The following is a 26466-nucleotide window of genomic DNA, read 5'->3' as shown; positions in this document are numbered from 1 at the left end:
CATCCTCTTCACTTAGCCGCCCCCAAAATCTCATTTTCTCTTTTGCAATCTCATGTGTTTCGATCGTTGGTTCAGCAACTCTTTCTTGAATTCCATCACCTTGGATAACTTTTAACATCCACCCTCACCAGGTTGCTGACCTTTTTTCACTTGCACACATGTGCTTTGTTTCTACTTTGAACATCATCAATGACGTTATGAGATTGATAGTGTTTAAAGTTTGATCTGTTCGCATTTAATTAATTTGTGATTTTTTAATATTTTTCTTTTAAAATTGTTATGATATTTGCTTTTGTTCAAAGTATTCAATAAATATCATAGATATTTAGTGTTTAGCATTTGAATTTTATGAGATATTAGTTATTAGTTATATAAATTTACATATTTTCAATTAAAAAAAAAAGTTATAACTTGACAACCCAATCCAACCCAACCAAAATTTTAAGGGTTGGGTTGGAGACTTTATTTTGATAATTTTGGTTGCCAACCTAACCAACCTGAAATTTCGAGTTGGTCTTAAAAATACCTTTAACCCAACCCAACCCAACCCATGTACACCTTATTATTAATTGATAATTGGCACAATACTTACACTTGGGAGCTGAATCCTCTTCCATTGAGATTGCAAATTTAGCAAGCATCACACTTAATGTGTGATACTTGATAATCAATACTAGTTAACTCTTTAAATTTGTGGCTTGGTGCCTTCATTATAATAATTTCACACTTCATAATTCCACTAATTCACTGTATTTTTTAAAAAATTAAAAATCGTATAGTCTGTAATTAAGATTAACGTTAATTTATATATTTAGTACAAGCATAAAACTTATAAATATAAAAATTGTATAGTTTGGAGATTATAGAAAATTGTAATCCGTGTTCTTTCCAATCATATGTAAAAAGGATAAAATGATAAAACATTTTTACTTTTGAAAGGTTTCACATAGTTTAAATTTTGGTCATTTCTAGTATCAATGCTTCGGTAATATAAGAAAAAAAATGCAAGGAGGAGAAATGAAGGAGTGATTCCTTTAAAACTAAGGGCAAAATGAGTATTTCACCTGTGGTAAAAAAACATGTTTTTTTTTAAAGATTATTTTAATAGTAAATTTTGGATTTTGGGTTATGTTCTACTCCCCACCAAATGGAAGAGATTTTTGTATGGATGAATCCAGTTTAGAAGTCAAATGAAAATTAGCTCAAGATTTAAAAATCAATGAATTTTGACATTTTGCTTGCATCAGCGTTATTGAAATTATTACTTTGGCTCAATAATGCATGGATTTTCGATCTCACTTCTTGTTTGTCGCTACTCTCTACTCGCTTTGCTCCTTCTATCCTCCTCAAATGCTTCTCACTCTCATTGTTTTTCAAACAAGAAAATTACAGACTGAATTAAAGAAGAACCGAGAAATTCATAAAAAAGAAGAATTGATTGAAGAAAAAGTTGTAGATTAAAGAAGAAGAATCAATTGAAGAAAAAGCTATAAATTGAAAAAGAAGAATCAAATAATAGATTAGATTGAAAAAAAAAAAAGCTATAGATTAGATTTTTTCTTAAAAAAAGAATGAAGAAGAAGACCATTTTTTTTTTTCATTTTTTTGGATTAAAGTAGTACTTTTATATAGTATAGACCTAAGTAGAAAGACCAAAATTTATTGCAAACTTGTTCCGTACAATTTTCTCGAAATGAAGAAGATAATTGAAAATTAAAAGAAGAGTCCATTTGTTTACCAACTTTGGGCAGGAGATCATGGACGACGTGTCGGATCAACATTATCCGAAGAAGGTGCCGACGTCAGAGTCAAAACTGAGGACACTGCAGGGACGCAAAGCCGATACGAAGAAGACGAATCAGTTCTTGATTATTGAATTGGAATGATTATTTTATAGGGTTTCTATGTGTACGATCGAAGTCATTTTTCAGTGATCATTTCTTCTTCTTTTTCCCATCGCCGGAAGCAGTTTTCCTCTCTGAAATTGAGGTGAAATACCTATCTATCAATGGCGCTTTCTAGAGCTACAGCTTCTTTCATGCAGTACACGAGCAAATCTCATTTCAAATCTTTTTGGGTTGGGAGTCAGACACCCTCTTCTTCGCGCAGATTCTTCTCTGCTGATGCTTTCGCTTCGTTCCAGGCAAGTTCTTTTCATCTTCGTAATCATTTAGTTGTCTGATTTTGGTTGGTTCTTCAGAAAAATTATGGGATAGGTTTTATTTATTTATTTATTTTTGCTTCTCCCTTTCTGTCCAAAATGTAATTTCTAGCCCGTAGAGCCAAATGATGATCGGTCTGTTTAGGAATTGAAGAGCTAGCACACCTGCTGTATTTGAACTGATGGAAATGTTTCAAAGTTAAAGTGAATGCTTTTGTTCTAGATGTTAAGATTAACATATTCTACTGATGTCTTGGAGCGATCGGATTACTGCAAAACTTAAATCTGTATTTGGCTTATGAAAATTAAGCTTAAATCTAAAGCCAAGGCTTGAAAACTAAAAAAAAAGTAGTATTTAAAGCCTGTTTGCCTAGAAAAAACTGTTTTGTTTTTGGAATTTGGCTAAGAATTCTAAGGTTTACCTTTGAAGATGAAAACCATGGTAAGAAAATTGTTTAGAAAAGGATTTCAAAAACTAAAAACTAAAGACAAAATGGTTATTAATTGGGCCTTAATATTTAAATCGTAGTTTCGTGTGGATGATAGCAAACGAATCTCTTTAAAACTCTATGATTTCCATATACGAAATCTTAGAATCCACTCGGTCTTGACTTGGACAGTATTTTAATAGTTTATGCTCCTTGATGAACGATATGAAATTATACTATTAGGTTGGCAACTTGGCACAAGTCAACTCAATTGATGTTCTTTGACAATCGTAATTTGGCACTGGGCACTTAACATTGTCTTTCGAGGACTCAAGATCATATACTTTTTGACTTTGATTAAATGTGGCTTGCTGCAAATTGCTTCTTTAATTCTGACTCCTCAATTCAATAGTAGGAGACATGGATTTCATTTTCTTTCATGTTCCTGTTCGGACACCTTTTCAGACTAAAAAAAAAAGTGCCTTTAACAATGTTTTGCAGAGTGTTGGATTCATTGGACTGGGAAATATGGGAACCAGAATGGCAAATAATCTAATAAAGGCTGGATACAAAATGGTTGTACATGACATGTAATATACTTGAATCTTCTATTGTAACTAAAGGCCGTTGTAAAGATTTTGTTAAACTGTCCTTACTCTAGAAAAAATCTGTAATGGATTGATGACTTAATCCTTTGGGGGTAGTTTTAATGGTCGATTGAGATATGTATTTTAATTGAAACAGTTTTTTCAAATGATTAGAAAGTCTAAATAGCATCTGTGTAATTTGCTCTCCAAATTTTTATAACTGAGAAATGCATAACCTAATTATATTTGGCTCAACTTGAATCTTGAAGGTAGCCAAAAGATGGTCGAAGACAAATTATATGCTTGTATGTCTGTAAAACACTTCACCTTTTAATTTCTACACAAATGATCCAAAAATGGTTGGATGGTGGTGAACCTAGTAGGAAACATACATGAGTTAGGAGGATGTCGTCTGATATATTTTTCTGTGGAAAGCATTTTGCTGCTCCTTCATTGAAAAAAGCACTTGGTTTTACTTACATTGACTGTGGCATAACTTTGTTTGTATTAGAAACTGTAATATAATGAAGAAGTACTCAGATATGGGAGTTGCCACTAAAGAAACACCTTTTGAAGTTGCAGAAGCTTCTGACGTTGTTATTACAATGCTACCCTCTCCTTCTCATGTGAGTTGTGACCAGCTTTTCCCCCTTTCATCCTGAAGGGGTCTATTTTGTTGCTTGGATTGTGTATTTGGATGTTTTATGATTTGACCTTTATTGGATTCTCCTTCATTCAAGTTGAAACTTTTGTTCCATGATAGGTCTATTTACTTTTAGGTATGTACATGACAATCTTTTTTAGATTTCTGACATTCATATGCAGAGGAAAGAATCATGTTATCTTAATTTACAATTGTATGGAGAATATGAATTAATAAATTGTATATATACACTGAAGTAAGTAGAATATAATAGGCTTTAAATGTTTTTTATAAAATAAGCTTTAAATGTGGAATGATACTGAAGAATTTTTGGCTCTAAAGTGGCTATCAACTTTGTTATGTTGCTTCATAATCGAATATCACTTTCTATACCATTTTAATTTTGTGTTGATCACATGTCTTGTGCCTTGTCAATGGACAAAAAAAACCAAGAACAGTTACTTCAAATTGGTCAAAACAAATGGCTACATAAGTAGAATCTAAGGTTTAAATGTACAAACTCAAGTTTTGTTATGAATGGTGCTCGTTGGTATAAGATACACTTGTTGGCCTCTATATATTTTTATTTATAAGAAATTTTAAAATTGTTAAAAATAAAGAATAGGGAAGAGAAGAACAACAAGATTACGTGGCAACCCTAGTATAGGGAGAAAAACCACGATATAAAGACTTTTTCTTATTCTTTTAAATCTGATACACTGAATACACAGGGACACATTGTATAAATAGACAGTAGAAAACCCTAGGGGTTTACACAATTATATAAACGCCCCTAGGTTAATAACCCTATTTTCAACACTCCCCCTCAAGTTGAAGCATAAATATCGACAAGACCCAACTTGCTTACACAATAATCAAAACTTTGTCTCAGTAACCCTTTTGTAAGTATATCAACAACTTGTTGATTTGAAGGAATATAAGGGATGCATATGTTTCCACTGTCCAACCTCTCCTTAATGAAGTGTCTGTCTATCTCTACGTGTTTAGTTCTGTCGTGTTGAACTGGGTTGTTTGCAATACTGATGGCAACTTTATTATCACAAAATAATTTCATCGGAAGCTCATTATCTTGCTGGAGATCTGATAATACTTTCTTCAACCAGATTTCTTCACAAATCCCTAGACTCATGGCCTGATACTCAGCCTCAGCACTACTTCTAGCAACAAATCCTTGTTTCTTACTTCTCCAGGTGACTAGATTTCCCCAGATAAACGTACAATACTCAGACGTCGATTTTCTATCAACAACAGACCCTGCCCAGTCAGAATCAGTGTAGGCTTCAATAGATCGTTTATCGGTCTTTCTAAACATTAGGCCTTTACCAGGAGTTCCTTTCAGATACCGAAGAATACGTTCAACTGCTGTCATATGATCCTCACAAGGAGCTTGCATAAACTGACTCACAGCACTTACTGCATAAGAAATATTAGGTCTTGTGTGAGACAAGTATATCAACTTCCCGACTAACCGCTGATACCTTTCTTTATTAATAGGAATTCTATCATTCTTATCACTGAGTTTCGCATTGTATTCTACTGGTGTGTCAACAGGTTTACACCCAGTCATACCTGTTTCTTTTAGCATGTCCAGAGTATATTTTCGTTGAGAAACTGATATACCTTCGTTTGAGCGAGCCGCTTCCATTCCCAGAAAGTATCTTAGCTTCCCGAGGTCTTTAATTTCAAACTCTGGCCATCTCTGTTTTGAGCTTCATGATCTCTACATCATCATCCCCAGATAAAACAATGTCATCAACGTAGACAATAAGAACAACCATCTTCCCTGATGTTGATCTTTTTATAAAAAGAGTGTGATCAGAATGCCCCTAAACATACCCTTGTGCTTTCACAAAAGTTGTGAACCTGTCAAACCAGGTCCTTGGAGACTGTTTTAATCCTTATAGTGACTTCCTCAATCTACACACCTTGTTTTTGAATTGACTCTCGAACCCAGGAGGGGGACTCATATAGACTTCCTCCTCAAGTTCCCTATTCAAAAAAGCATTTTTAATATCAAGTTGGTGTAGAGGCCAATCTTTATTCATAGCGACTGACAAGAGCACTCGGATAGTGTTAAGTTTAGCCACAGGTGAAAAAGTTTCAGAATAATCTACTCCATAGGTTTGAGTAAAGCCTCTTGCAACGAGTCTAGCCTTGTACCGGTCAATCGTCCCATCTGACTTGTACTTTATAGTAAACACCCATTTACATCCAACTGTCTTGTGCCCTTCAGGCAAAGCCACCGATTCCTAAGTTCTATTCTTTTCTAGAGCTCTTATTTCTTCCATAACAACAGACCGCCATTCTGGTTTTTTCATTGCAACACTTATGTCATTTGGAACCACCTCAGTGTCCAAACTAGTAGTGAAAGCGTTGAACTCGGATGCCAGATTACTATACGTCATGTAACTATGCATAGGGTATTTAGTACATGAACGAGTATCTTTCCTCAGAGCTATAGGAAGATCAAGCGATGCATCACGTTCTTTCACCTCTCCAGGCTCCTCACCATGATCGACTATCTGTGTATCAGAAACTTCAGTAGTATCTTCCACATCATCATTAGCAAGAATCATTTCATTCTCTGCAGTTTCAATCATTTCATCCTCTGCAGTTTCCTCTTCTGTCACTCTTTTAGTATTACTGCTTCCTTCTTCCTTGTCTTACCTGGCTTCATCAGTCTCCATACATATATTAACATCATTAATTTCAGGAATATACGTACCTGGACCTGATGGCGGGTTTGACTCCTGCACTGGAGACGTCAGTTCTGGTTCAACAGGTAACACTGCTTCCTTCCTGAGATTCTTCTTGTAGTAAATTTTTCAAGGAACTTGATTGGTAGGAAGGACCAGACTATCATGCTCAGAACTAGGGTTAGACAAGGTTTGAATGGACGCTGACTCTAAAGGAATAGCATAAGATGACCAGTTAGTCTCTTCATTTATGTTCTCCCCCTGAAGATGACTAACAGGAAAAAATGACTGATCCTCGAGAAAGCTGACATCCATGGAGACATAGTATTTACGAGACGACGGGTGATAGCACTTATATCCACGTTGATGGAGTGGATATCCAACAAAGACACACTTCTGAGCACGAGGAGTAAATTTCGTGCGGTTTGGACCATGGGAGTGAACAAAAGCAACACAACCAAAAACCCGAAGAGGAACATCAGAGATCAATCGAGTAGTTGGAAAGGACTCTTTAAACAATTCTAAAGGAGTATGAAGATTAAGAATACGAGAGGGCATCCGATTGATGAGGTGGGCAACAGTGAGAACTGCATCTCCCCAGAGGTATGACGGAAAAGTAGCAGATAACATAAGAGACCGGGCTACTTCAACCAGATGCCGATTTTTACACAAAGCTACTCCATTTTGTTGCGAAGTGTAAGCACACGAGCTCTGGTGGACAATACCCTTAGAAACAAGGAAATCCCTGAAGGAGGCATTAAAAAATTCTTGCCCATTATCACTTCGTAAAATCCCAATCTTTGTTTTAAACTGAGTTTCGACAGTTGTATAATACTGTTGGAAAACAGAGGACACTTTAGATTTGTTAGTAAGAAGGAAAACCCAGGTAAGGCGGGTGTGATCATCTATAAATGTGACAAACCACTGTTTTCCAGTGGAAGTAGTAACTGGTGAGGGACCCCATACATCACTATGAACAAGAGAAAACGGACTCGAGGGTTTGTAAGGCTGAGAACGGAAAGAGACACGATGTTGCTTGGCACGAATACACACATCACAATTAAAAGAAGAAGTATCAACATTGCGAAATAAATGTGGAAATAAATACTTCATATATTGAAAATTCGGATGTCTTAAACGGAAATGCTATAACATAACATTAGGTTCAGAAACTTAGAAATTTAAAGATATAAACCCAGTTTGATGATCATTCCTAGAGGAAGCTTCGTAAAAAAGGAAGTATAGTCCCCTATCATGCCGGGCAGTGCCAATCGTCATCCCCGATTTCAGATCCTGAAACAAAACGGAATCCGGTGAGAAAATTGCCTTACACTTCAAATCTCTTGTTATTTTACTGACAGATAACAAATTATACGATATTTTAGGCACATGTAAGGTATCACGCAGAATTAAACCATTAAATGGAGAGATATTGCCTTTTCCCGCAACAGGGGCAAAAGACCCGTCTGCAATGCGAATACGCTCATTACCAACACTTGGGTTATATGACATAAATAACTCTGAGGAACTCGTAAGATGATCGGTGGCCCCTGAATCCACAATCCATGGTTTTTTACTATTTATACTAATCAGGCCAAAAGAAGGGAAATTACTTGACTGTGCAATCACTCACTCCAACCGTACTCAAGTTGTGCTTACTGTCATTGGAAGATTGCTTCTGAATCTGTTCATCTACTGAGTCACTTACCAGGGCACGACTAGTATTAGATTTGTCATGAGACTGTCGTCGCCTGCTGTTTGGGGGCTTCCTGTGCAATTTCCAACACTAGTCCTTTATATACCAAAGCTTCTTACAATGTTCACAAACAGGTGGGGTTTTTTTATCACCATCAGCACTGGACGACTTGGCGACGAAAGTGGCTGCGTCAGTAGTAGGAATGGGATTATTCATGGCACACGACCAATCCTCTTCCAGTTGTATTTCAGAGCAGACTTCTTTGAGTGAAGGAGTTGGGCGCTGGCCCAATATTCGACTACGGACACCATCAAATGTAGGGTTTAATCCAGCCAAGAACACGTAAACACGATCTGCCTCCTCAATCTTCAAGTATTGGGCCCCATCTTGTGGGTAGTTCCAGACAATTTCTCTACACAAGTCCATCTCTTGCCACAACATTAATAGTTTGTTAAAATAAAAAGTAACATCCATGGACCCTTGTTTGCATTCATGGACCTGTTTGTGGAGCGTATATAGCCAAGAGGCATTCTGTCTTTTAGAGTATAGATCTTGCGCTGCCTCCCAGATATTCTTGGTGGTTGCAACATATAGCAGTGGTCTTCCTATTTGGGGTTCCATACTATTCACCAAAACAGAACGTAACAACGAATCTTCTCCATTCCAAATTCGTTCTTGTGGATCACCTGGGGCCGACTTTGGAATTTCCCTTGTCAAGTATCCAAACTTGTGACGCCCTTCCAAGGTTATTCGGATTGATTGGGACCAGGAGAAATAATTCTGGGCATTTAGTTTTTCCCCTATAATAAATCCTGCAGAATTACCCATCGAACCAAATAAGTAGGAAACATTAGGCAAAACAGGTAACGAGTTTATCGGATTTTCTGAATAAATTGGTTGGGGATTTGCACCGAACATTGTATCCAAATAAAAAATCTGTTGTTGTAGGTAAGCCAACCGTTGTCTCACATTGTCTGGGTAATGGGTTGAACTACAAGCGGCTGGGAACGGTGCTGTCACTGTCGGCTGGAAGGAGGTCGCCGGTCGGCTGGGCTGTTCAAGATAGCTAGCTCGTTCTCCACCCGACGTCATTCCTTGCAGAAGCGAAGTCCTTGTCGTGTAAGGGTTGGCCGGCACAAAACCCACTGGATTGGAGCGGAAGTCAAAGGGTCAGGTCTGTCCATCGCGGATCTGCCCTTGTTCAGCCTGGAATGACCCGGTTTGCTCCAGATCGGTACCGATCTTGCCCAGATCAGACCGATGTGCCTGTTCTTCGCGGCCAAAGTTGCCAATTCTGCCCAGATTGTGGTTCATCTGTTCTTCGCGGCCAGCCTCGATCGCGACCGAATGATCCATTTGCTGTTCGCGGGTTCGGCTCGTTTCTGCATGGAGAAGCCCGATCGGCGTGGTTCGATGCGGTGGCTTCCACTGATGGCGACTCTCCGATGACTGCAACTGGACGGCAGAAAGTAACTCTGGTAGAGCTGCCTGAAAACACTCCCTTACAGCTACTCTGATACCATGTTAAAAATAAAGAATAGGGAAGAGAAGAACAACAAGATTACATGGAAATCCTAGTACAGAGAGAAAAACCACGATATAAAGACTTTTTCTTATTCTTTTAAATCTGATACACTGAAAACCCTTGGAATCTACACAATTATATAAATGCCCCTAGGTTAATAACCCTATTTTCAACAAAAATATTTGAAGATTGCATGGCTTTATTGTGATGTCTTATTTTCCCATTGCTTTGGTTGGAGAGGTTTACCTTTCTTTTTCACTTGTGTTTTTGTAGATATCATTCTTAGTTTTCTTCTGATTTATGCATGTAGGTGCGTGAGGTGTATAATGGTTCACATGGTTTGCTCCATGGTGGCTATCATCTAAGGCCGTGGTTATTAATAGACTCCTCCACCATTGATCCACAAACATCAAGAGAGCTTTCAGCAAGTGTATCTAGCCGTATTTTAAAGGAAAAGAGAGGTACCTGTTTTAAATCAAAGTACTAGGAAGAGGAACGTTGAACATTTTTCATGCTCTCAATAGTTAAGTATATGGCTCATCTTGTAACTTGTTTGACTGTGAAAATTGAAATCTCATTTGGTGTAAATGGCTTTGTTATTTGAGACATTTGAACCAGGAATTCCTTGTTTTTTATATGATTAGTGATGTAAATGAAGATTTTACTTTGATTTGAAGATTCTTGTACTTCTAATAGAAAGTAACAGCTTACATTCAACCAATTGCTGAACTTTAGTCCCTTTTTAACTGTAATTTGGCAAATGGCATATCTACAATTTTTTATTCTATAGTAATAGTATTAGTTTCCACAATAACTTTTCAATCCATATGCCAGCCTCAAAGAGTGCCTCTGCAGCATACTAAGTAAAGAATAGCCTGAATAAAAAATTCTTTAAAAAATTGTTAGAACTTCAGTATTAGGAAGGAACAATTATATTAAATACACTCACACTTGACATGAACTAAAATTTTTATAAAATGGTTCCATTATGTTACTTTAGATTAGGAGTTGGTTTCAATTTGTTGAGTATGCAAGGGAAGGAAATTAATAGGGAGGGGTTGCATGTTTATGATAATCATTGGCACCATGACTGGTTTTCCATATGTTGTGTTGTGTTTTGTTTTTTTAATTCATAATTCTTTATTTTGATTTCATCAATGAAAAGTGTTATTTCCGTTAAAAAAAAAAAAAATCACAATTCTCTGTTTTCTAATCCATAATATTATGTTCTTTATTGTAATCCTTTGCGTATCTATTTTCTAATCATTCAATGAGCCAGCCACTGTGAAAAGAAAACATAATTTCTCACTCCTCAATTTACGGCTATTCCTTGTATCTCATGACTGATTTTATTCGTAGATTCTTGGGAAAACCCTGTCATGTTGGATGCCCCTGTATCTGGAGGGATTCTAGCTGCTGATGCTGGGACACTGACGTTCATGGTATAAATTCATTTTAGGCCTCTGTAACTTCGTATGTGATGTATCTTGATGGAATTATGTCACTTTGATTAAAAAGAAGCAAATGCTACTTAGGGAAATTCTATGGAATATTGGGATCCCTTTTTTTAATTTAGGGAGGCTCCTATCCGATTGACAAGAGATGCTGGCCACTTCTGGAGCATTTACTAATATTCTAATAGTTGGCCCTCGCCATCATGCATATCTAGTTTCATTGGTCTTGAAATTTGAAAAGAATGAACATAGACGTTAGGCGAATGCCCTGGACCTGCTGAAACTTGCTTGATATAGAACATGGAAATCTTTTGTGACGGCAATGTAATTGGCAAAAAGAAAGTAATAATATGTTGCCTTGGCTAGCAGTCAGTGGTTAAGAATTTGAGGGGTTTTTTCCACTTTAATTTTTACTACGGTCCCAATCTTTTCTTAGTAATAAACCCTTGTATTTCCTCTGAATTAGTCTGATTTGGGTGTGTCATAACAACACTGATAGAGTAATGAACGTGAATGATGGTTCCTCGCAAGGAGAAGCTGTGTGAGGTTTTTGCTTTATTGCCCCTTTAAATAGAAGACTTCCTGTGTCAGCCATCAGAAAGAGGATCTTAGCAGCAAGTTTTTTGGTCGACCTAGACAGTAACTAGTTTATTCCTCCACCATGCATATTGTTTAACTAAAAAAAAAGTCATGCCACCTCTTCTTTTGTTATGACTTAGTGAAGAAGTTCTATGCAAATTTTTAATTCTGTAGATTGATTGAATGCTAGTCTGCCCTCTTATTCGGGGAAGTTTGCATTTATCCTTTGTGGTGCTAGCCCAAATATACATAAGCTTGTTTATTCTATGTATTTTATTCCTCTTCTATTATGAGCAACCAACTTTCATTAAGAATATGAGAAATAGCAGGTCCTCTATGGGGGACATCGAACCACACCTTTAGGCTGGTGGTTTAATAGGCTTTTATGAAGCAGGAGGGATTTTTTTCTATAAGTAGCTTTATTTTTCAATAGCAAAAATGCAAGCAACTGCTTGAAAGACAACAATTTTTTCGATGCCCACAAAAATTTTGGTGGCATTTATAATTTGTATCCTAGAAGTATCTTTTTAATTAGATTCTAGTCTCTAGGTTTATTTTATTTTCTCTATTTTGTCTTTGTCAACTTTGTATTCTTTCTTTTATGCCAATTTGTGACTTAAGAGATGACATTTCATCAGGTTGGTGGTCCTGAAGAAGCTTACTATGCTGCAAAATCCTTGTTTCTTTCAATGGGCAAAGGTTCAGTTTATTGTGGTGGAGCTGGAAATGGTTCGGTGAGTTTCATCTCTCTCCTTTTGTTTTCTTTTTTGTAATCTCTGATGATTAAAGCTGTGAATGATTGTAGCTGCAATGTTTTGAGTCTTGATGACATACTAAATATTGGCATTTTGCAGTTGCATAATGAATTAGAAAACTAGTTTCTCAATTGTACGGTTCATTTTAGGAGCACTCTGTCTCACATCATCATTACTTGATTGTTTGAATAAAATATCATATGTAGTTTATTTATTTTGCAAACTTCTATTGCCTTAAATGCAAAACAAATCCTTCTGGGTTAACGTGATAATAAAAGTGTCTCTCCCATGGTATACAAATGCTTAATTACGTGTATGGAAAAATCAACATTGCCATTATTTGACAAAATTCACCACTAGATGCCATGTTCTCTCTAATTAAGTGAGAGTTGACCAGCTTTGGAAAGGACATTCTCTTTGGTTGTAGTGCTCATTTATTTTTTTTTAAAATCGAAGTTTGTTAGCCATGGAACTTCGAACCACCATCTAAAATGGTTTGACTTACAGTATTCTTTACCGATTATCCTTGAGCATCTCCAGCATTTACAAACATTTTACAGAAATTATTTCTCCATTAAGTATCATTTCAACTTTTGTATCATATGGTAAAATGTTATTCTCTGGGGATCTGGTGCTCGACTCTGATACATGTAGGATTGTTTTGTCATAGGCAGCGAAAATATGTAACAACTTGGCACTGGCTGTGAGTATGCTTGGTGTTTCAGAAGCTTTGGCTCTAGGCCAGTCTCTTGGAATTTCTGCAAAAACTCTAACAAAAGTGTTCAATTCATCAAGTGCTCGCTGTTGGAGTAGGTATGTATGTTACTCTGACGAGATCATAGTAATATTTGCCTCCCTGAAGATTCGACCTTTTTTTGTTATCTGACATCCGGGAATCAGAGCTTTGGTCTCCTATACCCGATGACTCCTACGCCTGCCCCAAGGCTTGGTTCCGATAGACATCAAGGATTTTCGATACTAAGGTCATGTTTACCAAATCGTAATGAATGACAAACACAATTAGATTGCTTTTAATCGCGTTTACCTAGAATTATGAATTTATCACATTTTACTGTTACCGTTACTAATACTTTTATTGTTTGACCCTAACGGTAACGGTAACATTAATGGTAACGACAAAGATAACAATAAATTTGACAAATTCATAATTCTCATATTGTTACAATAATAATATCTGTAACGGTAAGGATAACAGTAACGGTAAAGGTAGTGAGTCCTACGTAATTTTTAACTGCAATCAGATTGAACATTTTTTATTCCTCAATCAGATTATATGATTTGATTACAAATTTCAAGACGGGCCTCACATCTCATTACGATTACAAAAAGCATGTAAACAACATAATCAGCTGGGGTTCACTTTGTTGAGATGTTTAGGCCTTAATTTATATATTATGCATATATTTAGGCTATAATTAAGAAATTTGGTTATCTTCCTTTCTATAAATTCCATATGTAAATCTCAAGTTGATACAAGAATTTATTCAATCAAATATTGTTTTCACACACTTTTTACGTTACCATTAATGGAAGAGCTAAGTTAGAATAAACCAAGAGACCCCAAGCTCCTAATAATGGGTCGACTCCTTTGGAAGCTATTCTACTTTAAGTCCTTAGCTGTCTCAGTTCATGATGGCCCAATTAAATTTGAGTTGCAGCTAGTTTTCTGACATGCCAGGGATATACAATTGTTCCTTTTTATATTCATCTAGCTTTTCTATTCATCAGGTTAGGCATTAGATGATTATACAATTTACAAGCGGAAATATCTCTTAAAATTAATAGTTTCCTGCTTATAGCATTTTAGAGAAATAATAAGATCAAATTGTTATCAGGTTCTTTTTAATGCTAAAAATTCTTTATTAGTGAAAGTTTATTAATGCCGAGTAATTTCCACATGATAGTGAAAGTTACAATCCAGTTCCTGGGGTGATGGAGGAGGTGCCCTCTGCAAGAGATTATGATGGTGGATTCGCGTCAAAGCTTATGGTTAGTCATTTAAACCTGTTTATTGTTTAAAGGATAAGTATATGTCATTAATATCTCTGAAAACTGATGTAGTAGAATTAGAGTAACTTAGGATATCTTGTTCAAATAATTGATTGATTAGGATTGTAATTAGTTTTCTCGTGTTTCAAATTTAATTAGTTTGATTTATTAGGATTAGGATTAGTTTCTTTTATTAATTATGATTATGATTAGTTTGCTTTTTAATTCTCTATAAATAGAGTATTTGTCTTCTTGTATTGATAACTTCTAATCTATGAAGCACAGACACAAATATAAATATGAGATACGAATATGATAAGATACGATGATATGTTGATTTCTAAAAAATTAGGATACTAATACGTTGAAGATACGTTTTTTCTTTAAAAAAATCTAAGGTATAGGTAAATTTAACATAAAGATAATAAATGTAATCCACTAAATCCACGAAAAATTATAAAATGTCAAGTTAATGACAATAGTACAAAATACAATACAAACAACATTAGAGATATTGAAGTACAATAGTAAATAGAATGCAATAGAAAAGAGACTTAGATTGATTAGAGAATAAGTCACTTTTTTTTTAAAAAAAAAAAATGGAAACAATACTTTTTCATTGATATAATAAAAAGAGTCAAAAGCACAAAGAACAATGGAATGAATAAAGAAAATTCAACAAAAATTCAACAAAGAAATTGGAACAATAAGAACAAAAATAAAAGAACCAATCCTTAGAAGAAAATGAGGCTAAACTAAATACAAACACCTAAGGAAAGAAGAAGTCACCTTTTGTAGTCTCTGTATGAAGATAAAAGAGATTAGAGGGAGAAATATGAAGATAAACGAAAAACTTTTTCGTTGAATTGTTGAAGGTATTTAAGTGGGTTATATTTTGTAAGACTTTGTGGGAACTCAAACGTGAAGATGAAGATTAGATAATTCTAGTGTTGGTCTTTTATTATTGTTATTTTTTCTTTTAGTTTTGGATTAGGGTAATGAGCTTTTTAAATAGACTGCTTAGTTTTGGTTGGAAAAGATTAGATGAGTTGCATATCTTTTTTCTTTAACAAAATGTCAGCGTAAAAACAGATACGCCAAATCGCGTGTCAGATACGTATCTAGGAGTGTCGGTATCTGATATCGCGTCAGATATGGATTTTTTGCTTCACATGAAGTATTTGTACTTCATAGCTTTTAATTGATAATAAAGACTTTGATTTGTTTCTTGCAGAGATTTTTTTTTTTAATCTCTTAGGCTACATCAGAAACATATGTCGTAGTGCTTTTTAGTGAGTTTATGAATCGAAGGATACTTCATTTCTATGTTGAACACCACTTTCAATCTGCTCTTAAAAGGGAAACTACCCCACACCGTGGTGACCTTTTTGACTATGCTGAACACAGGTCTTCACTAATTAAGCTGCCCTATTAGATGGCATTATGATGGCTTGGATCGATGAGAAAATACATTCTTTTTAAGTTGTTTTTTGAAGCTGGGCATCTTATTACCAATTGGGGACATGGCGCCGTTCCATTAACAACTGTCTTTTTGAGATATTCCTCTGTCATCCCTTGTAGGATTGGTTATCCTGTGCTAATTAGTTGGTCTGCGCTTTTCTTTAAAGAAAACAACCATCCCCCCTCCAAAAAAAATAAAAATAAAAATGAAGATATATTACAAGCCTGCACTTACAGTAAGGAGAGGTTTGAGGTAATTGCCCAAAAGACCCATTTTAAAGGTATAAAATGGAAAATGACCTAGTTTTTGAAAAAAATGTCAAATGCCTCTTTGCAGATGTCATGACTACGTGAAGTTACGGTTTGTCCTTTTTTCTTTTTCTTTTTCATCTCCGGTGCGAGAAATCTTCCTCTGCACGTCGTATTCTTCTTCTCCGGATTCTTCCCCACCGTACATTTTCTTCTTCTTCTCTGACACGCCGAATCCACGCAAGCAGTCCCGATGCAACCAACTCCGTTGAGCAAGAGACAAGATAGAGGAGTGAGTGATTTTGTGAATGAGGAAACGAAGAGAGAGCTAGAGCGAGACATAGTGATTTGTGAGTGAAAAAAAAGAAGAGAGCGAGACGAGCGAGAGCGAGATTGCTTTTCCTCGTGCGAGTGAGTATATTTTGGTAATTTCACTCGAATTTGACGTTAGCAAAGGGTCATTTGACATTTTTTTTTCAAAAATCGGATCATTTTATATTTTTTACCTAATTTTTGGGTCATTCATGCAGCGGATCGGGAGAGGTTTGCCAGTTTTTAAACCTCAGGAATTTTGACATGTGCCACAAACATGTGGAATTTGACTGAGTTTAAAAGTATAATTTTGAGATTTTGAGAGTTGTGCTTCTCAATGAAATGCTTTCTATAGAGCTCTTATCATCATCGTCGGGTTTGTTAGGAATGACTTATCATGTGCTTAAAAATCATTTTCATTCCAAACTGGCTATCATGTGTGTATTAAAGTGTCTTTAAAGTCTTCAAAAATCACTTTTGACCCTGATCAAATACGCAAAAAGAATGAAAAATAATTTTAGTTGACTACAAACAACATTCAACGGTCTAAAAGTCCTACTCTCTCTGATTGTACTATTTGCTGGACACAGGCTAAAGATCTAAACCTTGCAGCAGCATCAGCTGGTGAAGTTGGCCTCCAACATCCACTCACCTCCCAGGCGCAAGAGATGTAAGTTTAGAAGAGGAAAAAAAAGAGAACCTTTTTCCTTTTCTCCTTTTTCTTCTCCTCTCTCTCTCTCTCTCTCTCTCTTAATGGTTTTTTAGTGTCATATTGTCTAAACACCCTTTTTAACTATAATGATTATTACAATTGCACCTCTCAACTTTTAATCGAAAAATTATAACGCTCAAACTTCCGTTAAATTTTATTTATAAAAATTGAATTATTGAGGCTCCATTTGATATCCATTTGATTTTTTATTTTTACTTTTTAAAAATTAAACCTACAAACACCTCTTTTTATCTCTAAATTTCTTGTTTTGTCATCTATTACCATTGTTTTGAAAAAACAAAGTCAAGTTTTAAAGACTAAAAAAGTAGTTTTTAAAAACTTTTTTTTTATTTTTGAAATTTGACTAACAACTCGACTCTTTTACTCAAAAAAATTGTAACCCATTGTTAGAAATTGATAGGAAATAAGCTATTTTCAAAAATAAAAAACAAAAAAACAAAATGGTTACAAAATAGGGCCAAAATTTCATAAATAAAAAAACTGGAGTGTCTCTTTCACCTTTTCTCCTTCTCTCCCCAGCCTTGGCCATTTTTTTTCTTCCTCTTCTCATCTCCCCTTTTTAACTATAAAGATAATTACAATTACACCTCTCTAACTCTTTATCGAAAAAATACGTTCAAACTTCTGTTAAATTTTATTTATAAAACTTGAACTTCTAAACTTTCATAAATGAAAATTTTGGATTTTCTCTCATCTTTTCTCCTCCCCTATTATTATTATTATTATTATTATTATTATTATTATTATTATTATTTCATCTCCTCCTTTTTGTTGTTGTCTCTCCACTGTTGTTCTGAATATATTTCTATCAATTCAACTCCTATTTTGCTACATTCTGGACACATATAATGCTAGTTCATATAAACTATTTATTTGTCAGATACAAAAAGCTCTGCGAGGATGGATATGAAAACAAAGACTTCTCCTGTGTTTTTCGTCATTTTTACTCGGGAGACGACGAGTTATAAGCCGATTTCATGTCAGGTTCAAGTTGCCCCCAAAGTTGCATCGAGTACAATCATTTGCTTGATGAAATCGACCATGTACTTGTAGCAGAAGTGATATGAACCAAAAATAAGTGTAGAATAAATTATGTAGGTTTTTGGGGGCTCTAATGCAATACAATAATCTTCCAAATGTTATACTGAGTTCTCACTGATTTCTATTGGAAGGAAAATCGATATCCGATCCGAACGAGAAACATCACACAAGTCTACTAACCTAACTAATGAGGATGTTGGTTGAAACAAGACCTGTTTCCATGGCTCTTCATGAAGGTGTGTTATTATGATTCACCTTGAATTACATGGCTACTTATATACTGACGTATGGGGAAAATTTTAAAAAATAACTCAAAAACAAAAAACTTTTCCACTAATGATTTTTTTTTTATCTAAAAACTTTTCTATCACTGACCTTTTGCCCATGTGAAATGTCAAAATTACCCTAATTTTAAAAATTCTTCAAACCAAAGCCTTCTATCTTCTTCCTTCAACCATTCAATGTGTATTCAATATAACACTAACATTCCACCAAAACATTTATTCCTAACTAATATGCATTTAATAATATTGGTATTAACAGAATAGAAGGTCACTCTCAATATTCACTTTCTGTTGAACTTCCCACGAAATTCTTCCATTATTCTCTCGGAGTGTTCTCTCAGAGTTTCAGTCCAACATTTTCGTTGATTGTTTTCATCGTTAGATTTAGAAACGGAGATAATGTAAGTGATATTTTACAATATTTCTTGTCCCAGATCGCTTTCATAATAAGTGTTGTTTAGCATTAAATGAACGATCGTATAGTAATATATACACAATCGTTCATTACAATATAAATGTCGTTTAGCATTACTAGACGATCGTATACTAAGTTATAAATGATCATGTAATAATATATAAACGACGTGTAGTAATTTATAAACGATCATGTAGTAACTTATGTACGATCGTGCAATATTTATAAACAATCATGTAGTATTATATAAATGATCGTTCAGAAATTTATATACGATCTCATATACAATACTAAGTATACGATCGCTTATAAATTACTATACGATCGTTTATAAATTACTACACGATTGTTTATAACTTAGTATACGATCGTTTATAACTTAGTATACAATTGTGTGTATATATATAAACGATCGATTATAAATTACAATATTTGCTCAAGATTTGCTTATCCCATTGTAGATTAATGACGTTACTTCGCATCTTACCATTTGGTAGGGATTGGGATGAGTCCGGAAGGAATTATATTGGAGGTCATATGAAAGGTCTGAAAATCAGAAATAATATAATAGTCAGTGAATTTGTGAGTATGATGCACCAAAGACTGAATATTGATCTAGATATATTTGATATACACATAAAATATTGTTACAATTTATTGGTCCCAGCTCTCCCGATCGACATAATCGATGATGAAGACCTTGGTTTTTTTTTTAAAAGGCAATAATGTATCCCAGATGTCGTTATTTGTATCAATTACACCTTGTGAAAGTCATGGAGTACATACAGACAATATGTAATAGTATTGCAATCCAACCGATCAACCCATTTCAACCAGTCAAAACTTGAGGATGACAGAAGTGAAGCTTGGTTTGGTCACAACAATGAACCTAGATATACTTCACAGTTCGATATTGAACATGGATATGGACAATCTTCAGGACCACAAACTTCTCCAACACCTTACATCCAGGTTCCAACCCCACTTGCTCTTGTCCCACCAATTGTGATGCCTTCAATTTAAATGCATTCCACCATCCAACCCAACTATTTGTAGATATACCCAGACCATTAAAGGGTCCATTGTATGACGACCTCATCACAATACCTCAAAAATTACAATATTTGTTTAAGATTTTCTTATCCCATTGTAGATTAATGACGTTACTTCGCATCTTTGTACGATTTGGTGGGGATTGTGATGAGTATGGAAGGAATTATGTTGGAGGTCATATGAAAGGTCTGAAAGTCATAAATGATATAAGAGTCAGTGAATTAGTGAGTATGATGCACCAACGATTGAATATCGATCTGGATATGTTTGATATACATATCAAATGTTGTTACAATTTATTGGTCCTAGCTCTCCCAATCGACATAATCGACGATGAAGACCTTAGTTTTTTTTAAAAGGCAATGATGCATCTTGGATGCTGTTATTTGTATTAGTTACACCTTGCGAAAGTCATGGAGTACATACAGATAATATGTACCAGCATTGCAATTCAACCGATCAACCAATTTCAACTAGTCAAAACTTGGAGATGACCGAAGTGAAGCCTGGTTTGGTCACAACAGTGAACCCATATATACTTCACAGTTCGATACTAAACATGGATATGGACAATCTTCAGGACCACAAACTTCTCCAACACCTTACATCCATGTTCCAACCCCACCTGCTCCCCTCCCACCAGTTGTGATGCCTTCAATTTAAATACATTCCACCATTCTAACCCAACTATTTGTAGATATATCCAAACTATCAGAGGGCCCATTCTATGATGACTTTATCACAATACCTCATGACTGTCTGAATGACGAGGATATAAAGGTCGGTCAAATTTTCTTTTTGAAATATGATTTGCCAGTTAAATTATCAATACTTGCAATAAGAAAAAACTTTGACTACCATGTAAAAAAGTCAATAAAGAGCTTGCTAACTGTCTGGTGTTCGGTGGAGGATGCAAGTGGAGGGTCCGTGTGAAAAAAAATGAAAGAAAATGATTCCTTTAAAGTGACTAAATATCCAAGCGAACATACATGTTCTCTTGAAATGAGAATGGATAATCATTGACAAGCAAAAAGTTGGGTTATTGGACAGTTAATCAAGCCAAATACGAACAAGTTGGTCGAACATACCGCCCAATGATATAATTGAGGACATCCGATGCTATTATAGAGTGAACATAAGTTATGGGCGGGCTTATCGCACTAGAGAGTACAGATTGGTGTTCGCATGAGGGTTGTCAGAATGATCATATGCTATTGTTCAGGCATATGACGAGACACTTAAGCTTGAAAATCCAGTTACGATATTTGAGGTTGAAGTGGAGGACGGATAATACTTTAAGTACGTCTTTATGACACTTGGTTTGTGTATCAAAGGTTTTTTAAATTGCATTCGCCTAATAATCGTTGTTGATGGGACCCATTTGCACGAGAAATACAAAGGTGTGTTGTTAATACCAACGTGTATCGATGACAATAATAACATATATCCTATCGCCTTCAGTATTGTAGATGGTGAGAAAGATGCATTATGAACTTGGTTCATGGCTCATTTGAAGGCTTCGATAGGAGACGTTCCGAATTTAGTGATTATCAGATCATCACATCTCAATTGCAAAGGCTATTGCAAGTATATTCCCTAATGCATTTCATGCTCTATGTATATAACATATTCGGATCAATTTGGTTGAGAAATTCAAGAATAAGAATATAATACCACACTTCTACCTAGTGGCGAAAGCTTATAAAATGTCTGAGTTTCAGTTGTATTAGGCTAAGCTCCATCAATATCCTGGTGTGACGACCTATCTTGAGGAGGTTGGATTACAACGGTGGGCAAGGGTTTATCAAGTCCATTGTAGGTATGAAAAGATGACGACAAATATAGTAGAATTCCTTAATGGAGTGTTGAAAGATGCACGAGAACTACCAATCACGAAGCTATTAGAGCATATCCGTGAGTGGCTACAAGTTTGACTCTATATCCAACATACACATGCAATGACATGCACAAACATTGTAACTGATTATGCAATGAGTATTTTTAAGGAATCGGAATAGATGTCTTGAACATATCGTATTTCTTCGGTGGATATGCATATAATTAATGTGAACAATGGATATTTGAGGGGGTTAGTTGATCTTCGTTCACAGACATGTACTTGTATGGAGTTTAACTGCATCGAGATCTCGTGCTCCCATGCAATATCTGCAGCAACCTTGAGAAACATTAATGTTCAAACATTATGTGCAAAATGGTTGTTGAGTGTGTGCTTGCTGCTTACGTCGAACCAATCTTCCCAGTTGGACATAGACAAGAATGGAGTCGACGACCAGATTTTGAAGATTTTGAACCAATTCTACCATCGCAAAAGGTAGCAAGTGTAGGTCGACGTCAAACCCTTAGGATACCTTCTATTGGAGAGGAGCCATGACAAATACATAGGTGTACACGATGTGGTCAGAGAGGACATAACAAGAAAACGTGCAGAAAAACATTGATAACACTTGGCACTGGCCCATCTAGACTGAACGATATGTAGTTATGCATCATCGTTTAGATAGTACTAAACGGTCATTTAGATTTTTATTAAACAATCGCTTACATTTTCTATACGATCGTTTAGACTTTTTAAACGATAACTTAGCTAAACGACCATTATTTCGTTTAGATAGTATTAAACAATTGTTTAGATTTTTATTAAACGATCGTTTACATTTTCTATACGAACTTGTACATTTTCTATACATATTCTTAAACGATCTTGTACATATTCTAAAATGATATTATAGTCAAACATCAATTCTATTACTATAAAAATTTATTTGCCCACAATTGGGCAACATATCGTTTCCTATACAATTCCATATTAGCTTGTGTTAGGTCAACCCTATTAGCATCAGTCACACACTATTCTATAAATTTAGCACAAAAATGCCACAATCAAGAGACTTTCCCTCTTGGAGGGTCCCCTTCAATCTTTTCACTTCCCATTGCCTGTACTTAAACGTCTCATGTTGTTTGTCAAATCTAATAGAAATCAATATTGAAGGTATTGCTTTGGCCACGAGCTTGAGGTGACCATCAAGTATGTTGCCACTGATGTAGTTTGGCATGGAGTCAAATACAAAGATTGTGCACCTCTCTAAATCGACGGCCAACATAAGCCAGTGTTGTTTGATGTTGATTGGCCCAAATATGAAGTTAACATCCATCCACGTTGGCTTATATTCTTCATACTGTCCAAACATGGTAGTCAATAAAGAAGTGAGAGTCCGCCTAGAGCCTCAGATTTGCTTCATGATCCAACCACCCTGCCACTTTTCCACCTTCCATTTCAATACTTCCTGACTGGATCTTAGAAGCAATACCCTTTGCCTTCATCAAAGCATCATGGGACAGGCAAGATGTAAATACATGGTTGAGTGAATAGTAGTTTCAACAAACATGTGAAATTTCCATAGCGTGAAGCTCAAGTCAATCAGCGTGAATTGACACGTGTACAGGTCAGGTCTCGAGTGCAACTTCTGATGCACGTGCATCGAATGGAGATCCATTGTTTGGTCCAATAAAGAAGAATATAAGTTGTCTGTGTGATAGCTTAAGAAACTTCTGAACGATCGATCTTGGTTAATGAATAAACAGAAATACTCACGTTTCTAAGCACCCATGTGTTATGCTCAAGCGTTTTGAAGAAAGCCTTGGTCCTGAAGGTATATACGACCGTCCGCCTCTCATATTTGGTTTTAGGATGGTTTTTCCATCTTTTGTATGCATTCCACAGAACATCTGAGACTGGGAAGCATAGGTTATAGGAACTAACAGTCCTTATAGGGAAGTCAGGTACAAAGACCAATGAGTTGGGATTGATTGTGGCCGATTAGGGCTGAGAAGATTGTGGCTGAGAGATTGAGGCTGAGATCTCCCTTCTTCCCTCTTTTCACCAACTCAGGTGTGAACTTGGCTGGTTTTTTCCTTTTCCGGTACTCTTAGTCATTTTTTTCCTATATTCAAATTATAAATTAGTGACGGTACAATATTAAAAAGACTAATTCATGCAATAGTCGTACCTCGACTTCAGTAGTATCCTTCTGAGTTGACGTCCCCACAACCTTGACTGAATCCACAATGAAATGGCCCTTAAGACTGAACGCTTCAGTGGGGACTTCATTGATCTTCTGCATCAGTCTGAGAGGGATCATCATTATTACGAGGTCCCTCTTTATTGTTACCATCACCGTTATTATCATAACGAGGTCCCTCATTATTATTACTATCATGAAAAAATCAAATGAACCATTCTGTCAAGGGAGGTAATCGATCATTTAAGAAAATCTAAACAATCGTTTACAAAATCTAAACGATCATCTAGAAAATCTAAACGATTGTCTACAAAATCTAAACGATTGTTTACAAAATCTAAACGATCGTATAGAAAATCTAAATGATTGTCTACAAAACCTAAATGATCGTCTACAAAACCTAAACGATCGTTTAAGACTATTTAACTTATCGTCTAGAAATGCACACCTCATTCAGATTATGGGCCATCATCTTTATTTCGTTCAATTGTTGGCCCATCAGATGATGTTGGACAGTAAATGTATCTACGATCTGACGGACCATGATAGTCAAGTTCACCAAGTCTTTGCGAGCTTCTTTAATTTCGTTCCTAAGAATCTTGTATGATTTGGAATGACGATGCCTTGAGGACTTTTGTTGCCTACGTGGTTTTTGTTCTATTGGGTTAGCCTGAACCGGCATATGTGGTTCTGGCTCTATACCTCAAAGCTTTCTACATGGGGTTCATGCTCTTCTTGCCCCCCAAAGGACTCGTGAGTATCGATTGAGTATTCAACCCCTTCAATCCTTCTTACTCCAACAATAGGAACCACATTAAGTCCTTCCCGTCAGTCCTCCTTGTACCTTATCCTCGTTAGGTACAAGTCTCGACACAACAATAGTCTATACATAAACAAATGAGCAAGTCAGAAGTGATCTGTTACTTCAAGTCAAAAGTGATCCGTTACTTACTTATTTTAGGTGAAAAACTTTATTGCTCAATGATTTGTAAGATGGAGCATGAGAACAAGTCCATCTAAGAATTCTAGGAATTTCATCCTTGCTGACTTTGGTGGCTATGAACTTACTTGATGTGGATAAAATTTCGTAAGCCCAAAACTACGATATGGAAACTTTGTTACACGTATCTAACACATAGGTTCAATGTATATTAAAGTGAATCAGAAACAAAAATACATACTTGAAAAACAAGTACGAATCCCTTTATACAGTAATGTGAGACATGGTGATCACCTTTTGCTTTCTTTGAATCATATGCCTCCTTCTTCCCGCGTATGATAGTCTTCATGCTATTCAATATACGTCGGTAAAAGAGAGAAGACCAATCGTAATGTATGGAGACGTTGTGATCATCGATAATCCCAAATATATTTACATCGAACTAGGTTTTTTGTCTTTCCCAATTCTCACTATTTCAATAAACAGTGCCAATGCAACATTGACAACATCTTTGTCATTAGTAAAATTGAAGTTCTCAAATGCGGTCTCCACATCCTTGCAAGAACTATCCTTTCCATTTGAGTCCTCCTGTCTAAGCATGGGTTCTCGCTGTCTTTCACCGCTTGTTTCTCTTTCTACTGTTTTTCTGATCGTCCACAACCCAGTTATCAAATTAAAATCCTTTTGGGAGAATGTTACTTTCTTCCCTAGAATGTTGAATGATATAACATCTGGGTTCGCATCTGCTACCTCCCTCAGAAAGTGTTGCAAAAGTTGTCCATTGAAAACAAGATCTATATCCAATAGTGGACTAAAGGCCATTTTCGTATACAGTCTCATCTGTTCTTCTGTCAATTTATTCTTAATCATAGGGAAAATTTTGTGGACTTGGCAAGCGATTGTAGCAAAGAAATATTTTTTAACAGGGATGACCATCTTAACAACTTGATAATCGTGTATATTACAAGAATTAGTAAACAATCGCCATCTTACCAATCTGACAATTGTGTACATTAAAGGAAAATCTAAAAGATCGTCTAGAAAATCTAAACGATTGTCTAGAAAACCTAAACGATCGCATAACAAAATCCAAACGATCGCATAATGAAAACTAAATAATCGCATAATAGATATCTACTGTGGGCTTGAATTAGGTCGAATTTATTACCCGAACGATTTTAATTAATCTATTCGATCCACTTTATAATTTAAAAACCCAATCGAATTTTTGGTCAAATTTATCAATTATGGTCTAGGTTTCATCGCCGTTGAAGTTGATAAATTCATTATTGTGATCAAATGGACGGAGGAAGACACGTTGCATTTTGTAATTGGTCAAAATTTCTTGTCCAACAAATCCATTTTTTGAAATTTATGCACATT

At 35.6% G+C, this 26466-nt stretch overlaps 2 protein-coding genes across 8 annotated transcripts; one reads left to right on the top strand and one right to left on the bottom strand.

The window, feature by feature from the left end:
- The first annotated feature begins 1661 nt into the window (after window positions 1-1661).
- On the top strand, window positions 1662-18452 carry LOC120083003 (6-phosphogluconate dehydrogenase family protein). 7 transcript variants are annotated; one of them, XR_016531314.1, is made up of 12 exons: window positions 1662-2143; window positions 3091-3179; window positions 3688-3802; window positions 6554-6622; window positions 10068-10218; window positions 11117-11199; window positions 12429-12524; window positions 13216-13358; window positions 13446-13528; window positions 14471-14555; window positions 17168-17247; window positions 18191-18452. XR_016531314.1 is itself a non-coding variant. In XM_039038462.2 (11 exons), the coding sequence occupies exons 1-11, from the start codon at window positions 2009-2011 to the stop codon at window positions 18276-18278; spliced, it is 1134 nt and encodes a 377-aa protein (XP_038894390.1). In that variant the 5' UTR covers window positions 1662-2008; the 3' UTR covers window positions 18279-18452. The 7 variants fall into 7 exon arrangements, 5 of the variants coding, with proteins under 5 accessions (XP_038894390.1, XP_038894392.1, XP_038894394.1 ...); XM_039038462.2 differs by lacking the exon at window positions 13446-13528; XR_016531313.1 differs by lacking the exon at window positions 18191-18452 and having other exon boundaries at window positions 13216-13528; window positions 17168-17251.
- Window positions 18453-24957: 6505 nt separating this feature from the next.
- LOC150034532 (uncharacterized) lies at window positions 24958-25905 on the bottom strand. Its single transcript, XM_090316777.1, has 4 exons — window positions 25520-25905; window positions 25325-25433; window positions 25212-25271; window positions 24958-25026 (listed from the first exon to the last, which is right to left on the bottom strand). Exons 1-4 carry the CDS (start codon window positions 25903-25905, stop codon window positions 24958-24960), a joined length of 624 nt encoding a protein of 207 aa, XP_090172903.1.
- Between the last annotated feature and the right edge of the window lie 561 nt (window positions 25906-26466).

Source organism: Benincasa hispida, chromosome 8, assembly GCF_027475165.1.
Source record: "Benincasa hispida cultivar pf3 chromosome 8, pf3_genome.v1.1, whole genome shotgun sequence".
Lineage (NCBI taxonomy): Eukaryota > Viridiplantae > Streptophyta > Magnoliopsida > Cucurbitales > Cucurbitaceae > Benincasa > Benincasa hispida.
Note: the sequence above shows the minus strand (reverse complement) of the source record. Positions and strands in the feature narration are given on the sequence as shown.

Bases quoted from the DNA above. Each gene is read 5' to 3' on its own strand.
- LOC150034532 (XM_090316777.1), bottom strand. From the start codon at position 25,905: ATGGCCTTTAGTCCACTATTGGATATAGATCTTGTTTTCAATGGACAA. The intron at 25,272-25,324 runs GTATGTATTTTT...CCTATGTGTTAG, and splicing joins GATTCGTACTTGTTTTTCAA to ATACGTGTAACAAAGTTTCC. The intron at 25,027-25,211 runs GTAAGTTCATAG...GTTTATGTATAG, and splicing joins CGAAATTTTATCCACATCAA to ACTATTGTTGTGTCGAGACT.
- LOC120083003 (XM_039038462.2), top strand. From the start codon at position 2,009: ATGGCGCTTTCTAGAGCTACAGCTTCTTTCATGCAGTACACGAGCAAA. The intron at 3,803-6,553 runs GTGAGTTGTGAC...CATTAATTTCAG, and splicing joins TGCTACCCTCTCCTTCTCAT to GAATATACGTACCTGGACCT. The intron at 6,623-10,067 runs GTAACACTGCTT...TTATGCATGTAG, and splicing joins CGTCAGTTCTGGTTCAACAG to GTGCGTGAGGTGTATAATGG.